At 44.2% G+C, this 25,419-nt stretch overlaps 1 protein-coding gene across 1 annotated transcript in view; it reads right to left on the bottom strand.

The window, feature by feature from the left end:
• DNAJC8 (DnaJ heat shock protein family (Hsp40) member C8) overlaps positions 1-25,419 on the bottom strand; it is a 78,067-nt gene that overhangs the window by 1,114 nt on the left and 51,534 nt on the right. The window contains exons 4-8 of the mRNA XM_088459965.1: positions 24,622-24,688; positions 24,196-24,290; positions 18,753-18,824; positions 5,195-5,286; positions 2,570-2,645 (exon numbers count right to left, since the gene is read on the bottom strand). Coding sequence (XP_088316091.1) covers positions 2,570-2,645; positions 5,195-5,286; positions 18,753-18,824; positions 24,196-24,290; positions 24,622-24,688 — 402 coding nt within the window. The remainder of the gene's footprint in view (positions 1-2,569; positions 2,646-5,194; positions 5,287-18,752; positions 18,825-24,195; positions 24,291-24,621; positions 24,689-25,419) is intronic.

Genomic DNA, 25,419 nt, shown 5'->3' with positions numbered 1-25,419 from the left:
TGCTTGATCCACCGTATTTGTTATAGGGGACTATGTTAGGTCCCATTGAGGCAAGTAGTAATTTAGATATTTTTTTTCTTTCTGTCAATGATTTTCCAACGACCGCACACCGCATGCCTGGTCTACTTCCAACTGTAATCTGAGCCTCATCACAAAGCCACAGAAGTATCACTTCACAAGTGTAACCAATAACCTCACTCAGAGACAGACACACACTGCTCATAGTAAAGCAGCACATCAGTCACTCACTCTGACAGGAATATATATTACTGCCATACACATTTCTGACAGAAGTGTACCTAGAAGAAAAATATATATATATATATATATACACACGTAATTGGTGGTGGTCCCTGATACTATTCAACTGCATACTATATGTTTTTCTTTGTGTTTCTTTGAGTTACACTCATCGTCTTCATTGGATTACTTGGAACCAGAGTAAAATAAACAGTGTGACTTAACCACTTGCCTGGCATGGTCGTATCAGATACGACCATACCAGACTGGGCTTTCCCTGACATGGTCGTATCTGATACGACCAGTCAGAAAAGCACTGTGGGCGGCTGCTGGAAAATCATTTTCTAGCAGCCGCCAATCACAGAGGGACCTCCTGGTCCCTCTGAACACTTTGGGCCTGATTCAGAGCCGGACGCAATTTACGGACGGTCGTTCAGGAAAAGGGGGTGGCTATTCAAATTAACCGTTCGCTCTTTGCGGTCTGTTCATGCCTCTATGTCTGAACGAGCGAACAAAACTTGCGGTCGTTTTTTGGATAACTACGCCCCCTGGCCGCTCGCATCCTACGTCATGCCCGCTATTTATTAGATTAATCAAGTACATCGACCAGCGTATGAACTGCTCGCTATTCTATTGGTTGGTTTTTCCTACCACAATCTTGCGAGCAGTTCTGACTATAAAATAACCCAGTGACGTGGTCAATGACGCTGCTGTTTTAATTATGCACACCAATAAAACGCCCGTTTTGACCTTTAAGCACGCCTGCGTTCGGATCTCCACTCCCACTTTACAAACACCTTCCCCTGTTACCACCCACACTCCTGTCACTCATATTAGCAGGCATTCGCTATTTAGCGAACAAACGAATTTCGGCCGCACTGACTGGTTCGCGCATGCGTACTATGATCCGTACGCATGCACAGTTGGGCAAACATCGCTCGGAGCGAACGAGCAGCCGCTTACGAGCGGCTCTGAATCAGGCCCTTTGTCCCTCCCCGTGGGCCGATCACTGCAGTGATCGGCGGCTGCCGAGAGGACAGGGCAGAGAAGGCAGCGCTGATAGCACTGTCCTTCTCTCCCTATTCTGCCTAGTAGCAGCGGCTGCTGACAGAGCAGAGAAGGCAGCGCTAACAGCGCTGTCCTTCTCTCCCTCCAACTCCGGCTAGCAGCAGACGCCGGGCAGGGAAGGTAGCGCTGTCCTTCCCTCACTCCACCCCCGCTATCAGCAGCCTCTCCCCCATTGTGGAAAGCCCCACCCCCATGAGTAAATCAGAGCCCTGGCCATAATATTATAATTATATATATATATGCTTCTATCTATCTATCTCTATATATATACATATATATATATATATATATATATATATACACACACACACACACATATATATATATATATATATATATATATATATAGACACACATACATACACACACACGTATATAGATGGCAGCCCCAACCAATGTTAAGGAAACATCGGCAGCTGTGGTCACAATCGATGTTTCTATCGATGGCCATCAGTACTAGCATACACCATAAAAATTGCCATTTTTATGGTATACAGCATTTTTTTTTTTTTTACAAAATTGTGTTGGATAAGTTTTAATAAGCTGTTCCTGACCTAATTCAATCATAAAATAAACCGACAATTTCGGAGCGGTTTTTGGAGAAAGAATTCGTCAGTTAAGTGGTTAATGTGATAGTCGTTTAAAAAAATACATCAAACTGACCCATTTTTTGTGCACCTGAAGCACAGACTATTAGATAGAGAAAAATATTTAATTAAAAACTGCACATCCCAAAAGTATGAACTAAAGAAGATAGCCCCACTATCTGCCTAATGATGCAGAAACTTCTGTGACCCAGCTAGTGTAATATGTGCACAATACAACCAGGTAGCAGCAGTAATGTAGAGGGTGTATGACAGACAAAAACTTAAACCTAATATGACAGACATTTGAATATGTCCTAAAATGGACATTGGAAGGGTCTACAGATGTAAAAGACCGAATCTACACTGCAAAGAGGAACACACCTTAGATGAGACGTATAAACAGATATAATTATAGGGGGTCTATTTACTAAGCAGTGTTAGGAGACAAAGTGAAAGGAGAGAAGGTACCAGTCAATCAGCTCCCAACTGTCATTTTTCAAACACAGCCTGTGACATGGCAGTTAGGAGCTGATTGGCTGGTACCTTCTCTCATTTCACTTTGTCTCCTAACACTGCTTAGTAAATAGACCCCTATGTGTTGATGAGAATATACATATTAGCTACTTCAACCATTTCCAAACCGCATGCTTTAAAGTATATACAACCAATGGTACCTCAAAGTTTTTCTGCCACTCCCTCTCCCGCTTAGCTTTTTCTATTGCTTCTATTTCTTCTTCTCTCTGCCTTTTCCTAAAACCAAAATGATCAATTTAGTCAGCAGAAAGTACACAAAAAGAAAAAACAGTTTTTTTATACAGTTTTGGGTTTTGTTACTAGTAACTTATATTTTTGCTGGTTTATGAGAAGTGGAGATGTTGCTCATAGCAACCAATCAGAATCTAGCTATTATCTTCTAGAAGGTGCTAGATAAATAAGTAGAATCTGATTGGCTGCTATGGGCAACACCTCCACTTCTATAAGCCTGCACTTTAATAAATATACCCAATAGTGTCTGTGTATTATGTAGTGCTTTACAGAGACTCACTTCAGTCTCTGCCTCAGTGGAGCTTATAAAATCTACTCCCTACCACACAATTCACAAATACTAAAGGTTAGTTTCATCAAAAGCCAATAAACCTAGCAGTATGTCTCTGGAGTGAATCAGGAAACAGAAGCACAGTGGAAACCCATGCAAACACAGCGAGGACCTATAAAGTGAACAAATACTACACAGAGAGGGCCCTGGATGGAATCAAACCCCAAATCACCAGACATTTACAAAAAAAATATGGACAGACTATCAAGTGGCTGCCCAACACAGCTGTTCAGTGGAGGATTCCTGCGCACTGCCCAGGAAACACTAACTGATATGGTTTTGTACCAAGCGAACAGAACCAGAATAAGTCTGCTGAATGACGGACCTGATCCATCTTGCTACAGTATGCTTAGATGCTGGTCAATCTCTTTGATTTTAGAAAACCAGCAAAGCATAAGTATTTTAAAGACTGGAAGTCCTATCCAGGTAAGTTTACAGTACTCAGATCACATCCAGAAGAGCTAGCTGTCCATCCCTGGAAGATCCTTCAGAGGAGGAATGAATATCTCCGGTTTAAGGTGAAAATTAGACACCACCTTTGCCTGTCATTATGAAAGATCAGAAGAGATCTGCAGGACAGGGCCGCCAATTCTGAAACTTGTCAAGCTGAGGCAATAGCTTCAAGAAATGTCATCTTCCAAGTCAAAAATTAAACAAAATCTGCAAAGGTTCAAACAATGGAAGAGCTAAAAGAACCAGGTTAAGATCCAATGTTACTGTTGGAGGGACATATAGTTGTTGGACTGTAAAACATCTGCCTCCCAATTCTCTACACCTGGAATGTACAACTCATGGCTTTTTCCAAAGGGAGCGTAATCTGAAGCTTCTAAGTCTGGGAGAAAGAATGGTGGGAAAATAACTCTTTGCCTAATAATCTTAACCAGCTTGAGGCTGAATAAGACCTTTCCAGAGAATGGTACTAACTCCAGGTCTGCTTTCCAGACATTAAGACATAGCATTTGGTGAATCATAACATGGATACTGAAATACTCTTCCCAATAAGACTCCTATTCAAAGCAGACCACCACCAATACTCGTATGCCTCATGAATATGCTCCACCAAGATCAACCATCTAAACTTGGGGGAGTCAGCTATTCCAAAAAGCAGTCTACCATCTTGGTAAACCAAGTCAAAGTTAAAATGGGTAAATAAGTTGAAGTGTGAACTTAAGTATAGCCCCACAATACAGTACCCTACATACCACCCTTAAGAGCAGCAGAGTTGGGGTTGGAACGGTGTATGTCCAGTAAAGACAGGCACTTACATTGAGAGGAGACTTCTATTTAACCACTATGGGGGAGGACAGATGGTCTGTAAACGAATCGAAATCTATGTTCCTATAGTCCATACGTTACCTAAGTAAATAATCCAACTGAGGTAAAGAAAGGAAGAAAGTCAATTGTGTTACCAACTGCTAAAACAATGATTTATTATGAGCTGCAGAGACATCTGTTTCCTGAATGTCTACTACCTGGCCCGTACTGAAAAGGTCATGCATACTACAACAACCTTCCCTCAACAGGAGTAGTTGGGAGGGGGAACAGTCAGCATGACTACAGTGCCACAAGACTTTTACACTCCCCAGGCAGGGGAATCAAATGCCCTACACTGACATCATCAGGCTTCTAGTCCATGCCAGGGTGTCATGTGGAGTTGCTACAGGGCTTAAAGACCCTTAGCCTAACTCGCTCAGTTAAATTGGTTAATTCCTTGAGGATTCTATAGACAGAGAGACTCTGAACACCTGGCAGGGCCATGCGGTTAACGAAGAGATCTCAGCCATGGACCGGATCAGAGACCTAGCACAAGCAGGTTCTACCAGGATTCTCCACACTGAGCGGCAGCTGATCATCAGGCCGATAGGCTCCTAAATAGGCATCCATGCTTGATGGTCCCAAGGCAAAAAAATTTAACCAACGTTGTACCCAACCTTGGCTCCGTAATCATTAGGAGAAACTGGACACTCAACCCTAGATCTCCATTTAGTTTGTGATGCTATTGTACTAATAAGAAACTGTCAACACTCCCACCCCATAAAACTTAAATGTACACAGTGTTCCCCAATTGGATGACTGACAAAATACCTGATATTTTAGTTTCTGGGAATAATGAAACAAATGTTTCTGGAGCACATAGTTTAACACTCTAGAAATTATAAATATCACCTGTCACTAAATAAGAAACAGCAGGTTAGATACAAACCTTTCATGCATTTCCTTTGTTTCTCGCTCTTTCCTTTTAATTTCCAGTTCTGCAAAAAGCTTCATAGTCTGTTTGTATACAGCCTGTTTAAACTGAAAGAAAGATTTTTTTTTTACTTACAGCAAACAGTTCCAGCATGTTTTGCTCACATAAATGGGGAGATCTTGGAAAAGCTCCAAGGTGCGAGCAATACGTGTCGATTGGGATATCCTAAACTCTTTTGCTACCTTGGAATCAATCTATTCGTTTATTGCAATCATTAACTTACAAAATTTCTCACAGAGGCAGCCCCAAAGTACCAAATAGGCTACGTACCCGCGACTCCAGGAGGCGGCGGAAGCAGCAGCTGCAGAGGCATTATACCCGGGATTGAACACATGCCGGGCAGCTGACCACAGCCCCCATAAAACACAGTGAGTCGGGATTCTGAAAACCGAGACATACCGTGCGCGGACTCAACACTGTTATACTCACAAGTAAGGTGAGCTGACTGCTTTATTGCCACGAGGGTCCGGTGTGCAACTAACTTTTGTGAACTAAAAGATACAACTAACTGAGACTGATACATTATTATTAATTATTATTATATTGATCATTCACAAGTGCCACAACCCTTCTTATGGAAATGGACCACAGACTTTGGTAGTATTCCTATATGTGATCACAACTTATAATTAGAGAGATCTCATGATAAAGTTGCTGAACTGGCGCATTACAGATACCAGCTTGTTATTTAATAATCATACAAATAATAAGTCGGACACACTTTGGAAAGATATTCTCTGGAGTAACAGAGTTACTTGAAGTACTATTTTAACCAATTTGTTGCTGGACACTACATTAATAGGGGTATTCAATATGGGTGCGATAACATCGTTTTTTGCGTTAATATCACTGGTTTTAGTTTTACACCGTATTCACTTTCAAAGACTTATCGCAGTTTTGAAAAGTCTTTGATAAAAAACGGTTATAACTTTTCACCATTGAATAGGTGTCGAAAAAAAGTGCAGAATTGGGGTTTAGGGGTGCAGGCTTAAAAAAAAAATAGCCTGCACCCCTGAGATTGACATTTAAAAAAGAACTGTGTCAAAAAAAGTTTAAAAAAAAAATAGGGACACTCCAAAAAATTAAAAAATTGGGGTGCAAAAAAAAAAAAAAAAAAAAAAGGGAAAAAATTGTTTAAAAATAGGGAAATAGGTTCAGGGCTATTCTGCAAGTATGCGGCAGATGTTTTCTAGAATAGAATTATAGCGGCAGGTGCACAAATGCAGAATTTTTAAAAACGGTCTTTAGGGACTTAAAAATATGCTAGTACCCATTTTCATGTACCCCAAATTTGATGGGACCACTTAAAAAAACGAAAAAAATAACCTAAGTGCTCTTCTGCATCACTTCTTCAATGTCGGGAAAAAAACACCTGCTGCGGCTACTTAAATCCTAGACTTTCAATTAAAGGCTAAAACGGGGGTACCCACAGTGTTCCCCCATGTGTTTTTACAACTTTAGGGGGGTCTTACAATTATTTTAAGGAAAAATTCGTAACTTTACGCAAATCCAACTTCGGAGTTTCCTGTTTTCGTTAATTTTATTTTGAATACAGGGATAAGCGGGAGCGCGCACCATACCTTTACGCAGAAAAAAACTCCGATATGAAACGTTAACTTCGCCAGGGAAGTTAACCTTTCATATAAGTATCTTCAAGTAAGTAGATATTTGTATAACAATATTTCTGATAACCCAATAATATTGTGGTGATTAAAACCCTAAGATCTATTGATGAGAATGGTATATTGGATAGAAACTATTATGATTATATGTTGTATTTAAAATGTCCTAGAGAGCTACGTATACGTTTTATTGTTACCAACAGTACTGGATACATTTTATCTACGTTTTTAGAATGTTTGTGCAATAAATTTGTTATATGATACAGAGAAGCCCGTCTGTCATCATTCAAGTATATTTTACAATTGGTGGTTTGTCAGCAATAGCGCGGTCTACATCTGCAAAGTAGAGTTTTCTTTACGTGTCAGAATTACAACTGACACTTCAAGGTCCATAGGATCCACAGGGATACCATGGGGAAATGTGGTTGGAGTGATCCAGGCACCAAACAGTTAAGCTTTCAGCTCCCAAGAAACCTCGGGTCCTCCTGCATATATTCCCCGCCACAGGCAGTTTTGTAAACAAGCCCAAGGCAGGAGAAGGAAAGAGGAGAAGGAAGGACAATGTACACCAGAAACTCTCACAGAAGATGAGGGAATCAGTGACCAAAAGAAAAATTACCCAATGCAGCCAGGTGCGTCAGGGTGGGGGCCATGTGGACTCTATGGACCTTTAAGAAAAAAGCTAACAAAGTTAAATCTACCATAACTCTTCTTCTGCAGGGTCCATAGGGGGTCCACAGGGATACCATGGGCCTCCTGAGCAGAAAGGAGAATCCGCCGCCCAAAGGAAGCATCCTGAGAGGCAAAGGTGTCAAAGGCGTAGAACCTAAGAAAGGTGGGGACAGAAGACCACGTGGCTGCCTTGAACAATTTTTCAGCAGAGGCACCATGTCGAAACGCCCATGATGGTCCCACAGACCGAATAGAATGTGCTGTCGCCGTGTTTGGAACAGGGAGATTAGCCTATGTGTAAGCCTAAAAGATAATCATCCATAGCCATCTCGACAGACTGCTCATTAGCTGGCCAGCCTCGCTTGTGAAAACCATACAACACAAAAAGAGCGTGTGATCTTCTAAAGCGTTTGTACGATCCACATAGATATGGAGTGCACAAACCACATCCAAGGGGGCTTCACCTACAGAAAGGTCTGAAGACTGGAAGCACAATCTCTTAATTCACATTAAAACGGGATACTACCTTAGCAAGGTAACCCGACCTTGTACGGAGGACAGCTCTATCCTGGTGAAAAATTAAAAAGGGGAAGCGACAAGAGAGCGCTGGCAAATCAGAGACTCTGCAGGCAGAGGAGATAGCGAGGAGAAAAATTGTCTTCGCTGTCAACCACTACAAATCTAGTGAGTCCAGAGTTTGAAATGGGGGAGCCTGAAAACCAAAGACAAATCCCATGATGCCACCGGTGGGGCAAAGGGCGGCTGAACTTGGAGAACACCCTGGAAATAAGTTCAAACATCCGGCAGAGAAGCGATCTTTTGCTGAAATCAAGCTGGCAGTGCAGAAACCTGTACTCTCAGGGTGGTCAGACGGACACTGAAGTCTAACCCAGCCTGGAGAAAAGCAAGTACCCGGGAAACCCTAAAAACCTTAGGGTCATACTTTCTGTGGGAACACCATTGACCAAAAGGAGCGCCAAACTCTGTAATAGAAGCGGGCAGAACAAGGCTTTCGTGCCCTAAGCATCGTCTGAATCAAAAAGCTGGAGAAACCTTTGGCTCTTAAGATGAAAGACTCAAGAGCAACGCCGTCAAAGACAGACGAGGTAGGTCCGGATGCAAGCAGGGACCCGGCCATAGAGGAAGAGGAAACTGAGTGTCTATGGATAGATTGCGTATGTCGGTGAACCAACGGCGCCTAGGCCAAGCAGGAACTACCATTACTACTGTGCCGAAGTAGAGATGTGTATGACTAGCACCGAATTCCCTGTAAGATCCAATAGAACCAGACGTGCAGCTGGGAACAACAGGGGCCTTTCAACAGTGCCCCCAGAGAGTAATTGTGAAGAAATGGAATGGTTCCAGCGCTATCTTGAGATCTGTGTTGTAGATAGATCTGAACTTGTTCCCGGTGTATTCCGAAATATGTAAAAAAATATAAAACTAATATCGTGTGATATTGTTAAATGGAATAGGTTATATTCAATTAAATTGAAAATGCACTCACCATTTTTAGGTGGTATATGAGCGTTGGACCAATTTCCACCGTGGTCCTACGGTGCTTGCGAGATACAATGTTGATCCGATGTGTTCTTGGATCACTCAGGAACGGTGTCAGTCATTAGGAAGAAACAAACGTAACATGCCTCCAGAGTGCAAATCACTTAACCCAAAAAAAGTCCTTCAAAATTCTGTAGTGTACTCGCCTTCTGTGGGGTATGATATAAACCTTGGACATTTATTTTTAACAACCGATGTCCGTCCTTTATATGGTATTTATGGTCCTTGGATCCAAAAGACTAATTAATGAAAAAATCAAAATGCTGTATTTTTTATAAAAAATACTTTTCTTGGTCCATAATTTGTGTAACCTAATTTCAATCAATAATCTAAAAGGACATATGATACACAATAAAAAAATATATATATTAAAAAATTTTTTTTTTTAAAAAGAAATAAAGTATACTAAAAGAATTAATGAAGGATCCAAGGACCATAGATCCCATATAACGGACGGACATCGGTTGTTAAAATTCATTTTCACTGAATATAACATATTCCATTTAACAATATCACACGATATTAGTTTTATATTTTTTTTTACATATTTCAGAATACACCGGGAACAAGATCAAATCCATTACTACAGTGCCGCCTTCCTGCTTGAATTTCCTGAACCCTTGGGAGGAGAGAAAATCAGAGGAAAGAGGTACCACCTCACGGCCAGCCCCTCCACGAAGGCGGCTGAGGGATCTCTGGTCCTGGACCCGTACCTGGGGACCTTGTGTTTGTGACATGAGGCCACGAGGTCTATGCCTGGTAGGCCATTTGTTCACCAGGAGTTGAAAAGACTCCCGGGTGGAGAGCCCATTCTCCGGCATTTATGTCCTGATGATTTAGGAAGTCCACTTCCCAGTTGATGACTCCCGGCATAAATACTGCAGAGATAGCCGGAAGATGACATTCTGCCCAGATCACAATGTCCACCACTTTCCTCATAGCTGCCTGACTTCGCGTGCCTCCTTGATGATTGAGATGGGCTACTGTGGTCTCATTGTCGTACTGGATCTGGACCGGCAGGCCTTGGAGGAGGTCCTGTGCCAGGATGAGCACTTTGTATACTGCACGAAGCTCCAGGATGTTTATGGGCAGATGACTTTCCCGATTTGTCCATCTTCCCTGAAAGGTATGATGAGCTGTCACCGCCCCCCAGCCGCGAAGACCAATTTGAAATCCAAAATGGGCGAGCCTTGTCCAGATGAGACTTTCGTAGCCAGCACGAGAGAGAGAACCAAACCTCCGGAGTGAGAAGGATCCTCTGGGACTGCATTAGATGATGCTGCCAGTTGCACCGGGAGAGAATTAATTGTTGCAGAGGCCTGGAGTGGAACTGAGCATATTCCACCATGTCGAAGGTGGATACCAATGACCCCAAGACCTGCATCGCTGATAGAATGGATACCCTTCGCATGCGGAGCAATTTGCGCACTCACAATAATAGGGCCGAAATCTTGTACCCTGGCAGAAACACCCTTTGTGTCTGAGGATCCTGAAGTGCCCCCAGATGTAGCATCCGCTGTATTGGAGAAAGGGAGGACTTCTTCCAATGGATGATCCTGCCGTGCGTCAGTAGGCAAAAAATGGTCAGCTGAAGATGGCGTTGTAAAACAGCTGGAGACTGCCACTATCAGATGGTCACGGATAAACTTTAGAGTTTTCAGATTCAGAATATGACGAGACCCATTTGATTTCAGAACCAAAAACATATTGGAATAATAACACTTTCGTTGTTGAACCACAGGATTATCACCCCTGCCCGCAACAGGGTGTAAATGGCCTCCTAGAGGGCCAAAGCCTTCATATAATCTGATGGGGGAGTCGTACAAAGAAAAAACTTCTGGGGAGGACTCCTCCGGAAGGTGAGGGTATACCCCAGAGAGACCACTTCTCGGACCCAGACATCTGTTTGATGCCAGGAGTCTGCAAAACGAAGAAGTCGGCCTCCCACCCTGGGATCCCCCAGAAGGAGGCCTACCCCATCAGGCGGAGGGTTTGTCATCCGGCTTGGAAGCTGGACGTCTGACCGCCAAAGACCTCTTTGTTTGCGACTTGTTGGTCCTGCGAGAACTAGATGGTCTGGAGAAAGGCTGTCCTTTTGCTCTTCCCTGAGGGGAAAAGGACCGAAAAGCGGACTGCCTAGGCTTTGCTGTAGCTGTTGATAGCAGACCTGCAGATCTTGAGGCTGCCAAAGTAGCCACTATCTTATCCAATTCTGCTCCAAAAAGTATGTTTCCATAAAAAATATGAGATATGGTAAGAACTTACCCTTGTTATCTCTATTTCTACGAAGTCCATAGGGTTCCACAGGATACCTTGGGGTATAGGCGATGGCGGCAGACATCCAGGCACCACAGAGTTAAATTTTCAGCCTCCCAGGATGCACTGGGGTCCCTCTCCTATACCCCGCCCCCGAGCCTCAGGCCTCTCAGTTTCGTAACAAGCCATAGGCCGGAGCAGGAGCAAAAAAGAGAGAGAAGACCGTCTGGAACACACAAGAATCACATTCTCACCAGAAGGAGACGGAGAAACCGGTGACCAGATCAAAGCCCATCTGCAGTACAGGTGCGACAGGGCGGGAGTCCTGTGGAACCCTATGGACTTCGTAGAAATAGAGATAACAAGGGTAAGTTCTTACCATATCTCATTTTCTACTTCAGGGTCCATAGGGTATCCACAGGATACCTTGGGGATGTCCCAAAGCAGTATCCTTTAAGGGTGGGGACGCTCCTGTGCTGTAAGGAGAATCCGCCGCCGAAAGGAAGCATCCTGAGAGGCGAAGGTATCAAAAGCATAATACCTTACCAAAAATATGGACAGATGACCACGTGGCTGCCAATCACCGCTGAAGCGCCACGTCGAGCTGTCCACGAAGGACCCACAGACCTAGTGGAAGAGCTTTAATAGAGGATGGAACAGGAATACCTGTGAATCCATCCTGCTAAAGTTAGCGTAGTGGCAGGCCAACCCTTTTTATGGAAACCAGAAAGGACAAAACCGAGAGTCTGATTTCCTAAATGGATTGGTACGGTCAACTTAAATTCTTAGCGCCCGTACCACAGCCAAATAGGCCTCACCAGCAGACAGGACTGGGGAAGTAAAGGCAAGCACTGCCCTGTTCCTAGGAAAGATGAGAAAAAGGGAGGTCTACATGACAGAGCCTCCCATTCTGAGATCCTACTGGCCAAATTAAGAGCCAGAAGGAATACAGTCCTAGCCGTAAGCCATTTGAAATCCACTGAGCCCAGTGGATCAAATGGCGGTCCTCAGAGAGCCCTAAGGACCACAGCCAAATCCCAAGGAGCCACAGGTGGAACAAAGGGATGCTGAATATAACGTACACCCTGCACAAAGGTGCGGACATCAGGAAGAGTAGCAATCCTACACTGAAACCATACTAACAGGGCAGAAACCTGCACCTTCAGGTAAGCAAGGCGAAGACCGTTATCTAAGCCCACCTGTAGGAAAGCCGTTATCTAAGCCACTGACTGTCTTGGAAAGCTGTATTTTAGACTTACCCTGGCCTCACAGGGCCGAAAAGACAAAGTCCCAGACCCTGATGGGACTGTAGCCGATGGCAGACACACAGACGTAGCTGCTGCCTGCAGGGCCACAATTGCGTCCAGACGAGGGCCAAACAGGACTTGTCCCGTAAAAGGCAAAGCATTCCAAATGGAATCTGCGTCCGCTTTCCAAGAGTGCAACCACAGGGAGCGGCAAGCCGCTACTGCTCGCGAGGAGATTCTGGAAAGGAGTAGGCTATATGTAAGACCGTCTCATTATGAACGTGGCAAAGTCTCTGAGAATTTGCCACTATCCACCTGCTCTGCTGAAGAGTCAGTGTGCAGAGATCCCGTTACCTACTCAGTGTTCCATGGCTCTGGCCCCCCAGCACACGGCCATAGCCGGCCTGGAAGCCCCTCCAGCAAGGGAATATTGGATTTTAGATATATTTGCACCTTGCAATCTGGAACCTCCTTCAAAGAGGACCTGGAGGGCATGGGCAACGTAGCACTCCTCACTAGGCGTGTAACATGAGAATCTACCCGTAAAGGTAACTCCCATTCGGAAATGTAATTATCCGCAAAAGGGGTATGCAAAAGGTCAACCGTTTTTGAGGCTGGAACCACTTACCCGGATTTTCCACGCCTCCTCTAAAATGATCCACCTGACCAGATAGAGGAATTACAGTGGCAACACCCTTATCCTTAAAGAAGGCATATTTGGATTTAGCCACGGGGGATATGTAATAACCAAAGCCGCACGGACTGCCCGTAGAAGGCCAAGTATATAGACTTTAGACCCAGACTACGCCTCCTTTGCACTAAGGGGCTCGTGTCTGAAAAAGTCAATAATGTCACCGTCATCAGACGTCATGTCTTTACCCGTCTGAGACCCGAAATGCCGTTTAGAAGGCCGGAATGGTGACTCCCCCTGTAAAACGTCCATCAGGTGCTATACCATTTGGACAATAAATTCACCCACACAGGCTCCTGCGAGACCTGGGGGGGGCGAAAAACAGGATACACTGGGGTACCATCAACTGTCCAGGGACCCCTGCATGTGATGAGACCACCACAGGCTGCGATAACCCCTTGGGGAAACGCAGGGGGCATTGCCCACAAAGGCTGTAAGCATCTTAGCCAGCCGAGGGCGGTTCCCTTTTTTTTGTGCAGGCACAGTGACAGAAATGGGGCGTGATATATAATACAACATGCCCTCCATAAACCCTCAGCGTCTACATATCCCTCCGCTAACTGCACATGATATCAGTACATTATAGCTGGAAGAGGATATCCTCGTTCACTTTCCGACATGAGGAGTGTGAACGGAGCGTATGTGACCTCCCACACAGAAAAACCACGTTTACTGTGAGGTAATAAACACCCTGCAACACCGCACCGCAAGGGCTGTAGCAGAAGAACAGGGATAGGAAAAAGGCTGACAGTCAGAAATGAAAGTACAGGCAAACAGCGCTAGCATTTAAGTCACATACAATGCACAGATAACATCCTGCATTACAGGCACTGCAATCAACTACACAGACCAGAGCCTGGTAGGAAACAGTGCTGCATACACTGACCTTAATTGAAGGAGAGGTATGCGGGGGACCCGGACCGCAATGGCATCTGTATCAGCTTCCAGCAGCGTTTGCCATCCCCAGCACGTGTAGTGAGAAAATGGCCACCGAGGAGCAGAGAGAAGGCAGGGCCCGGGGGAGGAGCGCTGACACAGCCCGCTCAGACCGCTGTGGAATGGCACTGTGCAGCGGGGGAGACGCCGGCTGTGAGACAGGGAAGGCGTTCTCCCCTGGCGTGCTATCAACCCCTGGGACGCCGCGCTGTACCGCACATGCTACGGCCCGCTGTCCCTGGTGGTCTAGTGGAAGGCGCAGGATCAGTACCTGGCCCCACGCGCAGCCGGTCCCCAGGGAGCCCCCTGCCTGGGGACCAAACAGGACTGTGTTACCGGCGGGTGCCCACCGCGGGACCCCGCCGCTTACCTTGTTCCCCGTGCATCAGGCCACAGTCCAGATAGCCGGGGATCACCGCTAGCTGTGACCCCAGCTACCTACCAGCATCCCCGGATCGGTACCGGCGTTCTGGTACCGGCGGGGTGTAGGAGTGACAGCATGGACGTCAATACTGACTGTCCTATGCTGGAGCACTCTAGTTGTGCAGCCACAGCTGCGAAGAAATATTCAGGGGCCTTAAAAAGACCCCCCTCTGTACGGTGCGACTGGTCCGGCCAGGCACCTACGAAAACTGAGTGGCCTGAGGCTCGGGGGCGGGGTATAGGAGAGGGACCCCAGTGCATCCTGGGAGGCTGAAAATTTAACTCTGTGGTGCCTGGATGTCTGCCGCCATCGCCTATACCCCAAGGTATCCTGTGGACACCCTATGGACCCTGAAGAAGAAAGGCAGGGATTCCAGAGGCTTATTGGATCCCACATCTGCTTTCCAGGACCATAACCAAATGGCTCTAAGAGCAACAATCGAAGCTTTAGAGATACTTTAGAAAAGCCAGGAGTCCAGCATCTATTTCAGCTTCTCCCAAATAGGAGGCAGCTTCCCGTATGTGGAAGATAAAGGTCAGTTGTTCTCAGGTAGCGTTTGGTAGAGTGTCATCCTGTACCCCCGCCTTGGATACCCAGGCCGCAGCCATAGCCGCCCGAGTAAAAGCTCCAGACAATGAAAACACTGATTTAAGACATGTTTCAAGTCTTCTATCTGTAGGATCTTTAAAGGGAAGGTGCGGACGGTATAGGCAACGTAGCGCTTCTGACTAAATGAGTCACATGAGCATCCACAGTAGGAGGGACTTCCCACTTAGTACATTAGGTAGGTGGGAAAGGATACAAAGATACAAAACATTTTGTAATATGGAACAGTTTATCCGGAGTAATCCATGCTCCTCCCATAAGTTCAGCTGCTAAGACTTAGGAAACTACGCTTTTACCACCTTCTGGTGTTTAAACACTGGATCCTTAGGTCTAGGAGCTGGCTCGTCATCCTCTATATATGGGATTGATTTGACCGCCCTCACCAAAGAAGGGGCATCTACTGTAGAAGGATGGTCCTCCTCTCCTGAGATAGACCCTGGAGAAGAACCCGACGCATCTTCTGACTCCTCCGATGATGCGTCAGGATCTACAAGCTGGGCGGACTGACAAGATGATAGCGTCCGCTTGGGTGCTATCATCTGTTTGACTGCAACATTTGTTGAAACACAGCAGCTGACTGAGCCGTACTCTGACTTGAGTGGGCATAAACATCCATCCAGGAAGGATGTATAAGAAGAGGGGAAAACATAGCAGGCTGGAAATGCTGTGGGTATCCCATTACGGGAGGCAGCGTGGGAGCAGCCAAACGGTCCACTAACTGAGACGAGGACGACAACCAAGATGGCTCCTGTACAGGGGCTGGTAGACTGGATTGGTGAGGTGGTTCTTTATAACAAATAGCACACAAATCATCCTGTATAAAATTCTAGGGGACAAGGCCGCCAAACAGATTTACTTGACACCAGCAATGGGCTCTGAATTCAACTACTCAAAACACAAGGTTTTGGTAGGATTTGAGCACTGTATAACTTGGCCTTTGAGGAGAGGTATACAGGGAGACTAGACCCAAAACCTCCTGAGTCCAGCAGCTTCAGCAGAGCACTGACAAGTGGTCGTTGGGAATCTCATATACAGGGGAGTGTTGGAGGAGCAACCCAGATGCGGGAAAACATTGGCTGGTTCACCGCCTGAGATGGTGGAGGGGCTGCCGAGGAGAGCCTACCCTCCCCTATGTTGTATTAAACCCCTGGGTGCGCTGGTCCGTAGCCTGTGGCTACTAGCTTCCCCGGCGCCAGACAATTATGCCCCGGTGGTCTTAGTGGGGCGGACACACTGGTCTCCACCGCCGGAAGTACGGAATGCCACATGCGGTTTCCCGCGAGTGCCTTCCCTGCATCTCCGTGTACCCGGTCGCAGTCCTGCACCCCAGCATCGCCACTAGCCAGACTCTGTTGGTGCCCGTCGAGATCACCAGTCCGGTTACTGGTGTTGTGGCGCCGGTGGAGGTAGATGGAGCAGTAACATCGGCGTCCATTAGGACGCCAAATGCTGCTTGCTCTGAAGAAAAAATAAAAGATTTGGCACTGCTAAGCAGTCCCCCTGTTAGAAGGTGCAACTGATCCTGCCGAACCAAACAAACAACTGAATGGCTGTGGCCAGAGGCGGGGTATATGTGGAGGAGGACCCAAGGCAACCTGAGAGCTGAAAGCTTAACTGTTTGGTGCCTGGATCACTCCAACCACATTTCCCCATGGTATCCCTGTGGACCCTGAAGAAGAATTCTTTATTAAAAAAAAATAATAATCAAATTATATATATATATATATTTTTTTTTTTTTTAATTATTATTAAATATATGTATTTTTCGACATTTTATTGATATACCTCCCTATAAGCGCTGGGACAACTATAGCTTCCAGGTAACTGGGCAGCTAATGTATTTTCTAGTTTTCAAAATAATTTATAAATGGGGAGATCTCACAAAATGGACAAGATGTCGATGTATGCAGAATTCATGTCCGTATCAAAGAATCTTGGAGAGAACGTCTAGATAGACACCAGATGTTAGATAGGCAATAGGTCAACTGGGATAAAAGGTTGACACACTGGAGGTAGACATGGATGGTCGACAGGCTCAAAATGCCAACGCAAAAATGGTCAACATTTTTATTTATTTTTTCAGGGTTAGGTTTAGGCACCAGGAGGGAGGGTTAAGCACTTACTGATGTGTTATGGTTAGGCACTAGAATATGTACTGTATATAGCTTTAAACACTTTTAAAAATGTATTGCGGTTGAACCAGAGACAAAATAAGTTAGAAAACTGAGGCAATACAAATTATCTTATACCAGGGGTGGCCAGACTTTTGGACTCTGATCTACTATTAAAGCTAAAAATCTTCTTTGATCTACAGAGAATCTAAATTTGCTTGCGCCCAAAAAAGAGGGGCGTGGCGTGCCAAAACAGGAGACGTGACCTTGCAGCATGGTGCGTGGGGACTGTCTGACCCTCACAACAAAAAACCCAAACACATTGTCCCCCCCACAGGAAAAAAAACAAAACATTGTCCTTCACATAAAAAAAATAAAGAAAATATATTAAATTGTCCCAGCAGCCCACAGAATACTGACCAGTCAGAGAGCGGAGCTCCCAGGCCCTCCCTGCCCTCAGCCGTGGGCGACACCAGCAGTCCAGCAGCAACCACAGTGCAAGCCTGCTAGTCTTGATCGGCCCATGTTGAAGTACTGCGCCCCTTTTTGGGTTTAGCGCCTTCGAGCCAGCCCTGCCCTCATGCCAAACCCCATCCCCGGTCGTCCCTTTATCTCGGCTCTGGCATAGTTGCAATGGAGGCTGTTACATGTGACAGCCTCGGCCAAAAACAATCAGCCTGATTCTTATTTGCTATTGCTATCAGTGGTAGCCGACAGACAGCTACAGCTTCAGTTCGGCGCAGCAGCCAATAAGAGTCACACTGATGGACTGCAGATACGCCACCTCTGCCTTACACCAATCACTAGAGACTTTCAAATCTCTATCAAGAAGCATTAAGCCGATGCAGATGTTGTAACATATAATATAAATATATATTTGAGCCCCAAAAGTACACTAAAGAGGAAGAGGTCAACAACATTTTGAGGATGCACACACGCAGTGGTCAATTTCACAATATCCATACAATGGTTATTTTCAGCTATGTTCTACATTTCTCATGGGGGTTGTAGACATTCGTAGGTTTCTCCACATATACTCAATAGAGCACACCTATTCTTATGGATAAGAAGTGTCCATCCACACATGCATTTGTTTTGCCATTTCTGAATGCTAAAGTATCCTGTAAATTCCAACAATGGCAATCAAGTTTGCCCCATTAACCAATAATGTATCCTAGGGGGTCAAATCAATAAGTTGCGAGCTCCGCTATGTGCCATTGCAGTGGTGTGGATAAGACAGCAGTGGCTCATCAACTCATTCCCATGATATCCAGATTTCATTTTTTCTTTGTAACGCAGCCCTGCCGGTGATCTCGGGGCTACTGTATAAGCGGCATATGCGTGCACACATACTCAACTTATTCAATCAACCCTTAGGTGCTACTTACAACGTCAGGATCATCTTCTTCAATATCTAAAGGTTTCCCTTCTTTTTTCAATTGCTTTTTTTTTTCTTTTACCTATAAATAATAAATAAAGTATTTTTACAGATCATCTCAAACTTCTCTCAAGGGCATAATTACTGACTTCTGATGAACAGATACTCTCTATTATTAATTTCAGCTCTTTGTCATTCTACTGGTCACAAGGGCAGGGTTGGGTATGTGATGCCGACAGTCAGAATACAGACAGCGGCATCCCGACACAGGCAGACAAGTACCCTAACCTTCCCCCACCTTTCTTGCAGCCTAACCCTTACCCCATGGGGAGGAGAGTTAAATTGGAGACACATTGTCCCCAGGGGGTGTGGGTGGGAACGCTGCAACAGGGACATATTACCACTAGGGGGGTGGGGGTTAATCTTGTTGGGATTGTTTTGACACTGGTGGGCTATTTCAATGCGGGCCAATGGACACAAGGCTTGGGGGGGGGGGGGGTGCATAACACCCCCTAGGTATATGTGTGTGTGTATATATATATATATATATATATATATATATATAATGTGTATATATATATATTTTTTTTTAAAATATTTAAATAGATTTTTTAAAAAAACTTAAATATAAAAACAAAAAAGACAGTTCTGTGCAGTTTTGATGAAAAAAAATTGTCAGTAAAGTGGTTAAGGCGGAACAGTCAAATCACCACCCCAATTGTTTTAGTTTTGCAATTACAATGTCAGATGTGTGCAGCCACACTAGAACAGCTCTCAATGAAATTCACACAGAAACGTATCAGTCGTGAAACTTTAAAGCTCCTGTTTTGAAGAGCTTCTTATTTAACACTAATGTATTGAGAATTACAGAGATGAACAGCAGCAATTTAAGTGGGCATCTTTATACTTAATATGTCCTTCATGCTTACTTTCATGACACTGCAGCAGGCTGCCCTGTTAGGAGATATGTGTTGTTCTAACTAAACATGCAGAGCTTGAGTGATAGCTAGACAGATTTGCTGTGCCAAAACTGTGTGAACTAGTTTATTCAAACACTGGGACAGGGACAGTAATGCTATAGTAATTCTAATGTCTGCAAAAATAGGATTTTGGTACTTACCGATAAATCCCTTTCTCAGATTCCATAGGGGATACTAGAGTATACACTGGGATACAGACAGGTGGGGGAATGGAGCCTGACACTTTAAATTTCTTTAGAATTGTAGTTAGCTCCTCTCCCTCTATATCCCAATGAGCTCAGTTAATAGTAATCAAGCCTGAGCGGAGATGGATAGCAGAAACAACCGAGGAAAGTAGAAGGAGCAACCAACCAATTAAAAGGTCCAAGGCCCGAAACAGCTAACAAAAGCTGCAACAATACGAGTCACTACAAAAAACCAACAGGCATCATAAAACTGTCCAAGGAACACTGCAGCAAGAAGCAGCGCTCGGAGGGCGTCCAGTGTCCCCTATGAGATTAGAGAAAGGGATTTGCTCGTTAAGAGCCAAAAATCCTATTTTCTCATTCATCCACTAGGGGACACTGGAGTACAAAATGGGGCAGTCCCAAAAAGCTGACCTCCCTGGTGAGAAGCGCTGAGAACCTGCAGAGCCCTATGACCAAAAGATTAGTTGCAATTTGGAGACAGTGGTCTCCAATGAAGTAACACGGAAAAACCGAAGCTAAAGAACAGGAAATATCAAACTCTCCTGAAGACAGGTTGGGAAGAACCTGGAACCTATGCCATGTAAAGGAGAAGGCTGAACCAGTTTGCCAACCCTTTAGCCATAAAACAGACCAAATGGAACAGCGTGGACCAAATAGCCGCAAAGTGAGAGGCGGAAGCTCTAAGCCCAGTAGCCCCTGAAGACCCACAGCAAGCAGATATACAGTATGCACTATGTAGACAAAAGTGATTGGACACTGACAGCAAATAGATCAATGAGATTCTATTAAAGTCAGTACTTTGCAGGTCCACCACGTGCAGTGATTACAGAAGAGACAACCTTCTGGGCAAACTGTCCACAAGTTCCTGGACAACAGCAGACGGTATGTATTGCCATTCCGCATTAAGTACAGTGACCAACTGTGACACTGAAGAAGGTGGAGTTGGCCTCGAATGCATCTGTCGCTCCATTTCATCCCAGAGGTTCTCAATTGTGTTAAGATCTGGACTCTGAGCTGGCCAGTCCAACCGGGTTACAGAATTTTCTGTATAATAGTCCAGCGTTACCCTGGAAACATGATAGGTGGCATTGTCGTCCTGATAAAAACATTTGTTGCTTCCGTAGAACTGCAAGTGCATGGGCCTCCCTACAAAGTGTTCTTGTTGAAACTGCCACATTAGTGGTCATTTTGAACTTGTGTGCAATGGTATGCATTTCTCTTGCACGTGAGTGCCCAATCACTTTGGCCTACATAGTGTAGATGTACTCATAGTACTTGTTCTGTATGATAGTGTAATAATAGGGCCAAGTTGCACATACATCATTGTTCTGTATAATAGAGCAATTAATAGAATACAGTTTGTCTCCAGACCGTGGTGTCAGATTATCTGCCTGAATGAGTATGTAGACATACAGATTATGCAGTAATCGTAATGCTATGCAAAATAACACTGCAAGCCTTCAGCAATATAATTTAGCGTGCCACTGTATGACAGAGGAGGGCACTGCACAGCTATACGGTCTGAGTGGCAGTGCAGAGAAGATGGGCTACCACCCTCCAGGCTAACCTGCAGACTGGGAACATTGGGAGCCCACCTGTGTTGCAAGGCAGGTTCCCAGCGCAGCCCCAGAGCGAGTGTAACCAAAATTGTGGGCGCCTACGCTAAGCCCAGCCTCACAGCTTCTCTGGAGCTGTATTTAAAAGCACGGTAGTTCTACAAAAATTGGCAGCACTTTGACATAAATGGGCGCTTCTGCACCAGCATCTACATGACCCTGGCACAGCATGAGAATGTTTGACTGCCTCTGTTCGCCCTGTGAAGGTTCCATGCAGCGCTACGTGCCCAGCTCTAATTAAAAAAGCTCCCCTCAACTCTGCATAAAGCAGTACTGAGGACAAAATTATATGCTTCGGCTGAATGATCCCTCCTTTTATATACAGGGATTCTGATGTCGGAAGTCTCAGAAGCCGGCCGGGGCCCCTCACTTACTTAAAAGGGCTATTCTAATAAGAGCCGCTTGCGCAATAGTGCTGGGAGGCATCTAAAAACCTGCAGCTAAAGAACCCACCACTCCTGCTAATCAAGGGTGGCAGGTTATACCTACCGCTGCCTGCAGGGATGCGGGGGGCACACAGGGTCCGGTAACCCTGTGGCCAGAGACATTATCACCAGCCTCAGTTGACTGTGGCGGGTCTCTTCCGGCGGCATCCAACATTGCAGGCTGACTGCAGCAGCATGCATGTGAAAATCCTCAGAGGAAAATAAAATTAAAATGTGAAATAAAACAAAAAAGGGCTGGAGACAGCCCTAACATGCATCCAGCTCCCTCAAGGCACTAATCTAAAACTGAGCTCAGTGGTGTATAGAGAGGGAGGAGCCAACTACAATTCTAAAGAAATTTAAAGTGCCAGGCTCCACTCATCCACTTGTCTATACCCCATTGTATACTCCAGTGTCCCCTAGTGAATGAAGGAGAAATAAGCTTTCTGATCTGATAGAGAGACCAACAAACACTACCATAAACTTGAGAGGAGCTTCAGCTGCCTGTAATGTTTGAATACTTTTACAGAACAGATGTGGAAGGTCAAGCTAAAAATGAACAATGTATTTTAACTTCATGGTTGTGATATGTTAATTGCAGGGTTTAGTTTTTAAAGTTCCTTAGGGTTTTCATTCAAGCTCCTATTGAGCGATTTACAGTTTACAGTCTGTCGTGTGTCACTGTCAAAATCTTATGATATATAACATAGTGAGCATGGAGGATTTAGAATGTTCATAGCATTATTTTATGGTCCCTCCCCCTGGCATCAAAAGACTACGGAGATTGGCAAATGACTGGCTCAGACTAAGATGAGGCTACTCAAATATTGAAATGGGTTCTGAAGATTGACTTTGCAAAGAGAACACAAAGCTGAAGGCGAATCACCTTGAAAAAGGTCAGCGTCATTTTACACAGGTACAGACAATTATATCTATAGGTGTACAGGTATTTTCCTTTCCCTTCCCCCTCTGGCCTGAGTAACTGTTTCCCTTTTTAGATTATTAATACCACCTGAGGTCCACACTGTCAAGCTATTTTGTGACTTTAGTTTAGGCTGCTCTTTACTAGCCTCCACGCCGGCTCTCACACACACCAACTGCTGCGTATGCGTATTAGGCTGGTCAGATCCAAACCTGGAAGTGATAGCGTAAGGTATCACTCCACTTCTAGCTCTTCGCCAAGATGGGCTCTTATCGGAGCCCTTGTCCCGGCACGACGTTTTTGCTTAATTCAATGTAAAATATGAATTTTCACTTTAGTTAATATCACATCCACATAAAGATGCGGGATATGATAAATGGGGTCCTTAATATTTAATTTGTTTCTGCAATGTGGGCAATCATTAACAAAACAAGCGCCTCTTAAAATCCAGGCCATAGGAATCAATAAATCCACTTCAAAACATTTCTCAGCGTATACAAATCAGTTTTTAACTTATAAGCAAGTAGATTCAGTAAAAGTAATTTTTAAGTATATATTGCATTGAAAAGGATAATAAGGGGAGTATGCGTAGATCATTTCCCTCAGTTTCAAGCACATGAAAAATAGTAAATTTTTTTTTTACTAAAACAGTAAATTAATTTACTGTTAATCTTTATTATTATTGAAAAAGAAAATGAATATCACAAAATGGAAAAAAAAAAAAAAAAACACTCTCTAATATAGCTAACAGATAAGAGCTAGTAAAGTAGCTATTTGACATTCATATAAATCAATAGGTTGTGAATTACTGAGCTGAATAATATACATGAAATAGCTGGAGTGTTTATACTTAACGAAATATGTTCACCATGCTGTCTTTCACTCCTCTGCAACAGACTGCCATGTTAGGAGGGAGGTACTTCTCTAACAGAGAAGACACAGAGAGAGTGACAACTTAGCAGCTTGCTCTGCAGAAATGCACTGTGTGGATTGGTGGTTTCATACACAGAGGCTGGGCCAGTGATGTCACAGCAAGGCAAATGATTGTAGTCTCAGCTTTTTGACCTGTGTGAGATCCCATCAGCACACTGTCCTAAAGATGCGGGAGGAACTTCAGCTGTCTGTAATGGAGTGGGGAGGTAATACTTTACTTCTTAATAGAGCTGTAGTGCAATATCAGGTTATCACTGAACAATGTATTTTACCTTCATGGTTTATATCGGAATATTACAATTTTGGGGCTTGGTGGTCCTTTAGGTTTGACAGCTTTGCGGGACTCCACACTAATTTAGGGATTAGCAGAAACAAATTTAACAACTCACAATATGTTCAATGTACTCAAGTCCAGCCTGGATGACATCTAGCGCTCGCTTCTTCTGCTCAGTGTCCAGTAGTCGTTTATATGCCTTGTCTACCGCTGTATTAAGCAAAGAGAAAGCAAATAAAGAATTGCAGCAGATATCAATTCATATATCAATACTAACATTACTCTATAGCTCTAATGTTTCTTATGCAATGGATTACATGGAATGCAACATACACGTACCACCCATCACAAAACAAAAAAGTGCTGTCAAAAGAATAAGGTCTGACAGAAGATAGGTGTGAAATGGATTTGATGAATATAATACAAAGGATGATAAATGTAGATAAAACAAGGACTTTTGACAAGAGGAATGAGAGGAGGAAGTAGGAAGAGAAAAAGTCAAATGCAGTAAGCAAGCAGGTATTTTACGCTAGTAAATTACCTTCAAAGGCTTTCTGGGCTCTATCAGGATCATCTTGGTTTTTATCTGGATGAACAAGTATTGACAACTGGAAGGAAAAAAAGCAACTTTGGAAGCTTCAATTTTACTTTAATTACCGGAATTTAAAAGACTACATCAAAATATACTGGAACCACATGTAAAGGCCAACTCCACACGTGAGTACACTCCTATACGGGTAATTCCACGCCAAATCATCACAGCTTCCAACCAGACAGTCTCAGATTTTCGTGAAATTTGGTAGGATGATAGACGCTATAAAGTAACTTTCATACGTAAAATTTTAGCCCTCAGTGATACACGGCATTTATGCTACTGGGTTGCAAATGATGAAATATGACATTTATGCTTGCAAGGTCAACTAAAACAAATCATAACTTTGCTTCTAATTGTGGTAGAACTATCATGTTGGTATTGTTTTGAAGATAAGGGATCACAGTTTTCATAAAAAATTGTTTTAGATTTAAATATTGACTTTTACATTTCATAGTCACATGATGTGACTTTTGACATTGAATATCTAAAAAAGTGTATGTTTAATTTTTTTGTACATAAACTATGTTATACACTTAAATACAATCTCTCTTTGGTACAAGATTCATTTTGGGAAGCCTTTGGGAACAGGAGTTAAAAAATACAGAATTATGGTATACCATACCTTTGATAATTCCTTTTCTTCGAGGTCCATAGGGTCCCCACAGGATCAACCTTGGGGTATGTAGTTGGATCACATCCAATGCACCAAACAGCAAAGCTTTGGAGCTCTCAGCATGCACTGAT

Source organism: Taudactylus pleione, unplaced genomic scaffold (assembly GCF_031769625.1).
Source record: "Taudactylus pleione unplaced genomic scaffold, aTauple2 ptg000959l, whole genome shotgun sequence".
Taxonomy (NCBI): domain Eukaryota; kingdom Metazoa; phylum Chordata; class Amphibia; order Anura; family Myobatrachidae; genus Taudactylus; species Taudactylus pleione.
This window is presented reverse-complemented; position numbering and strand designations above follow the sequence as displayed.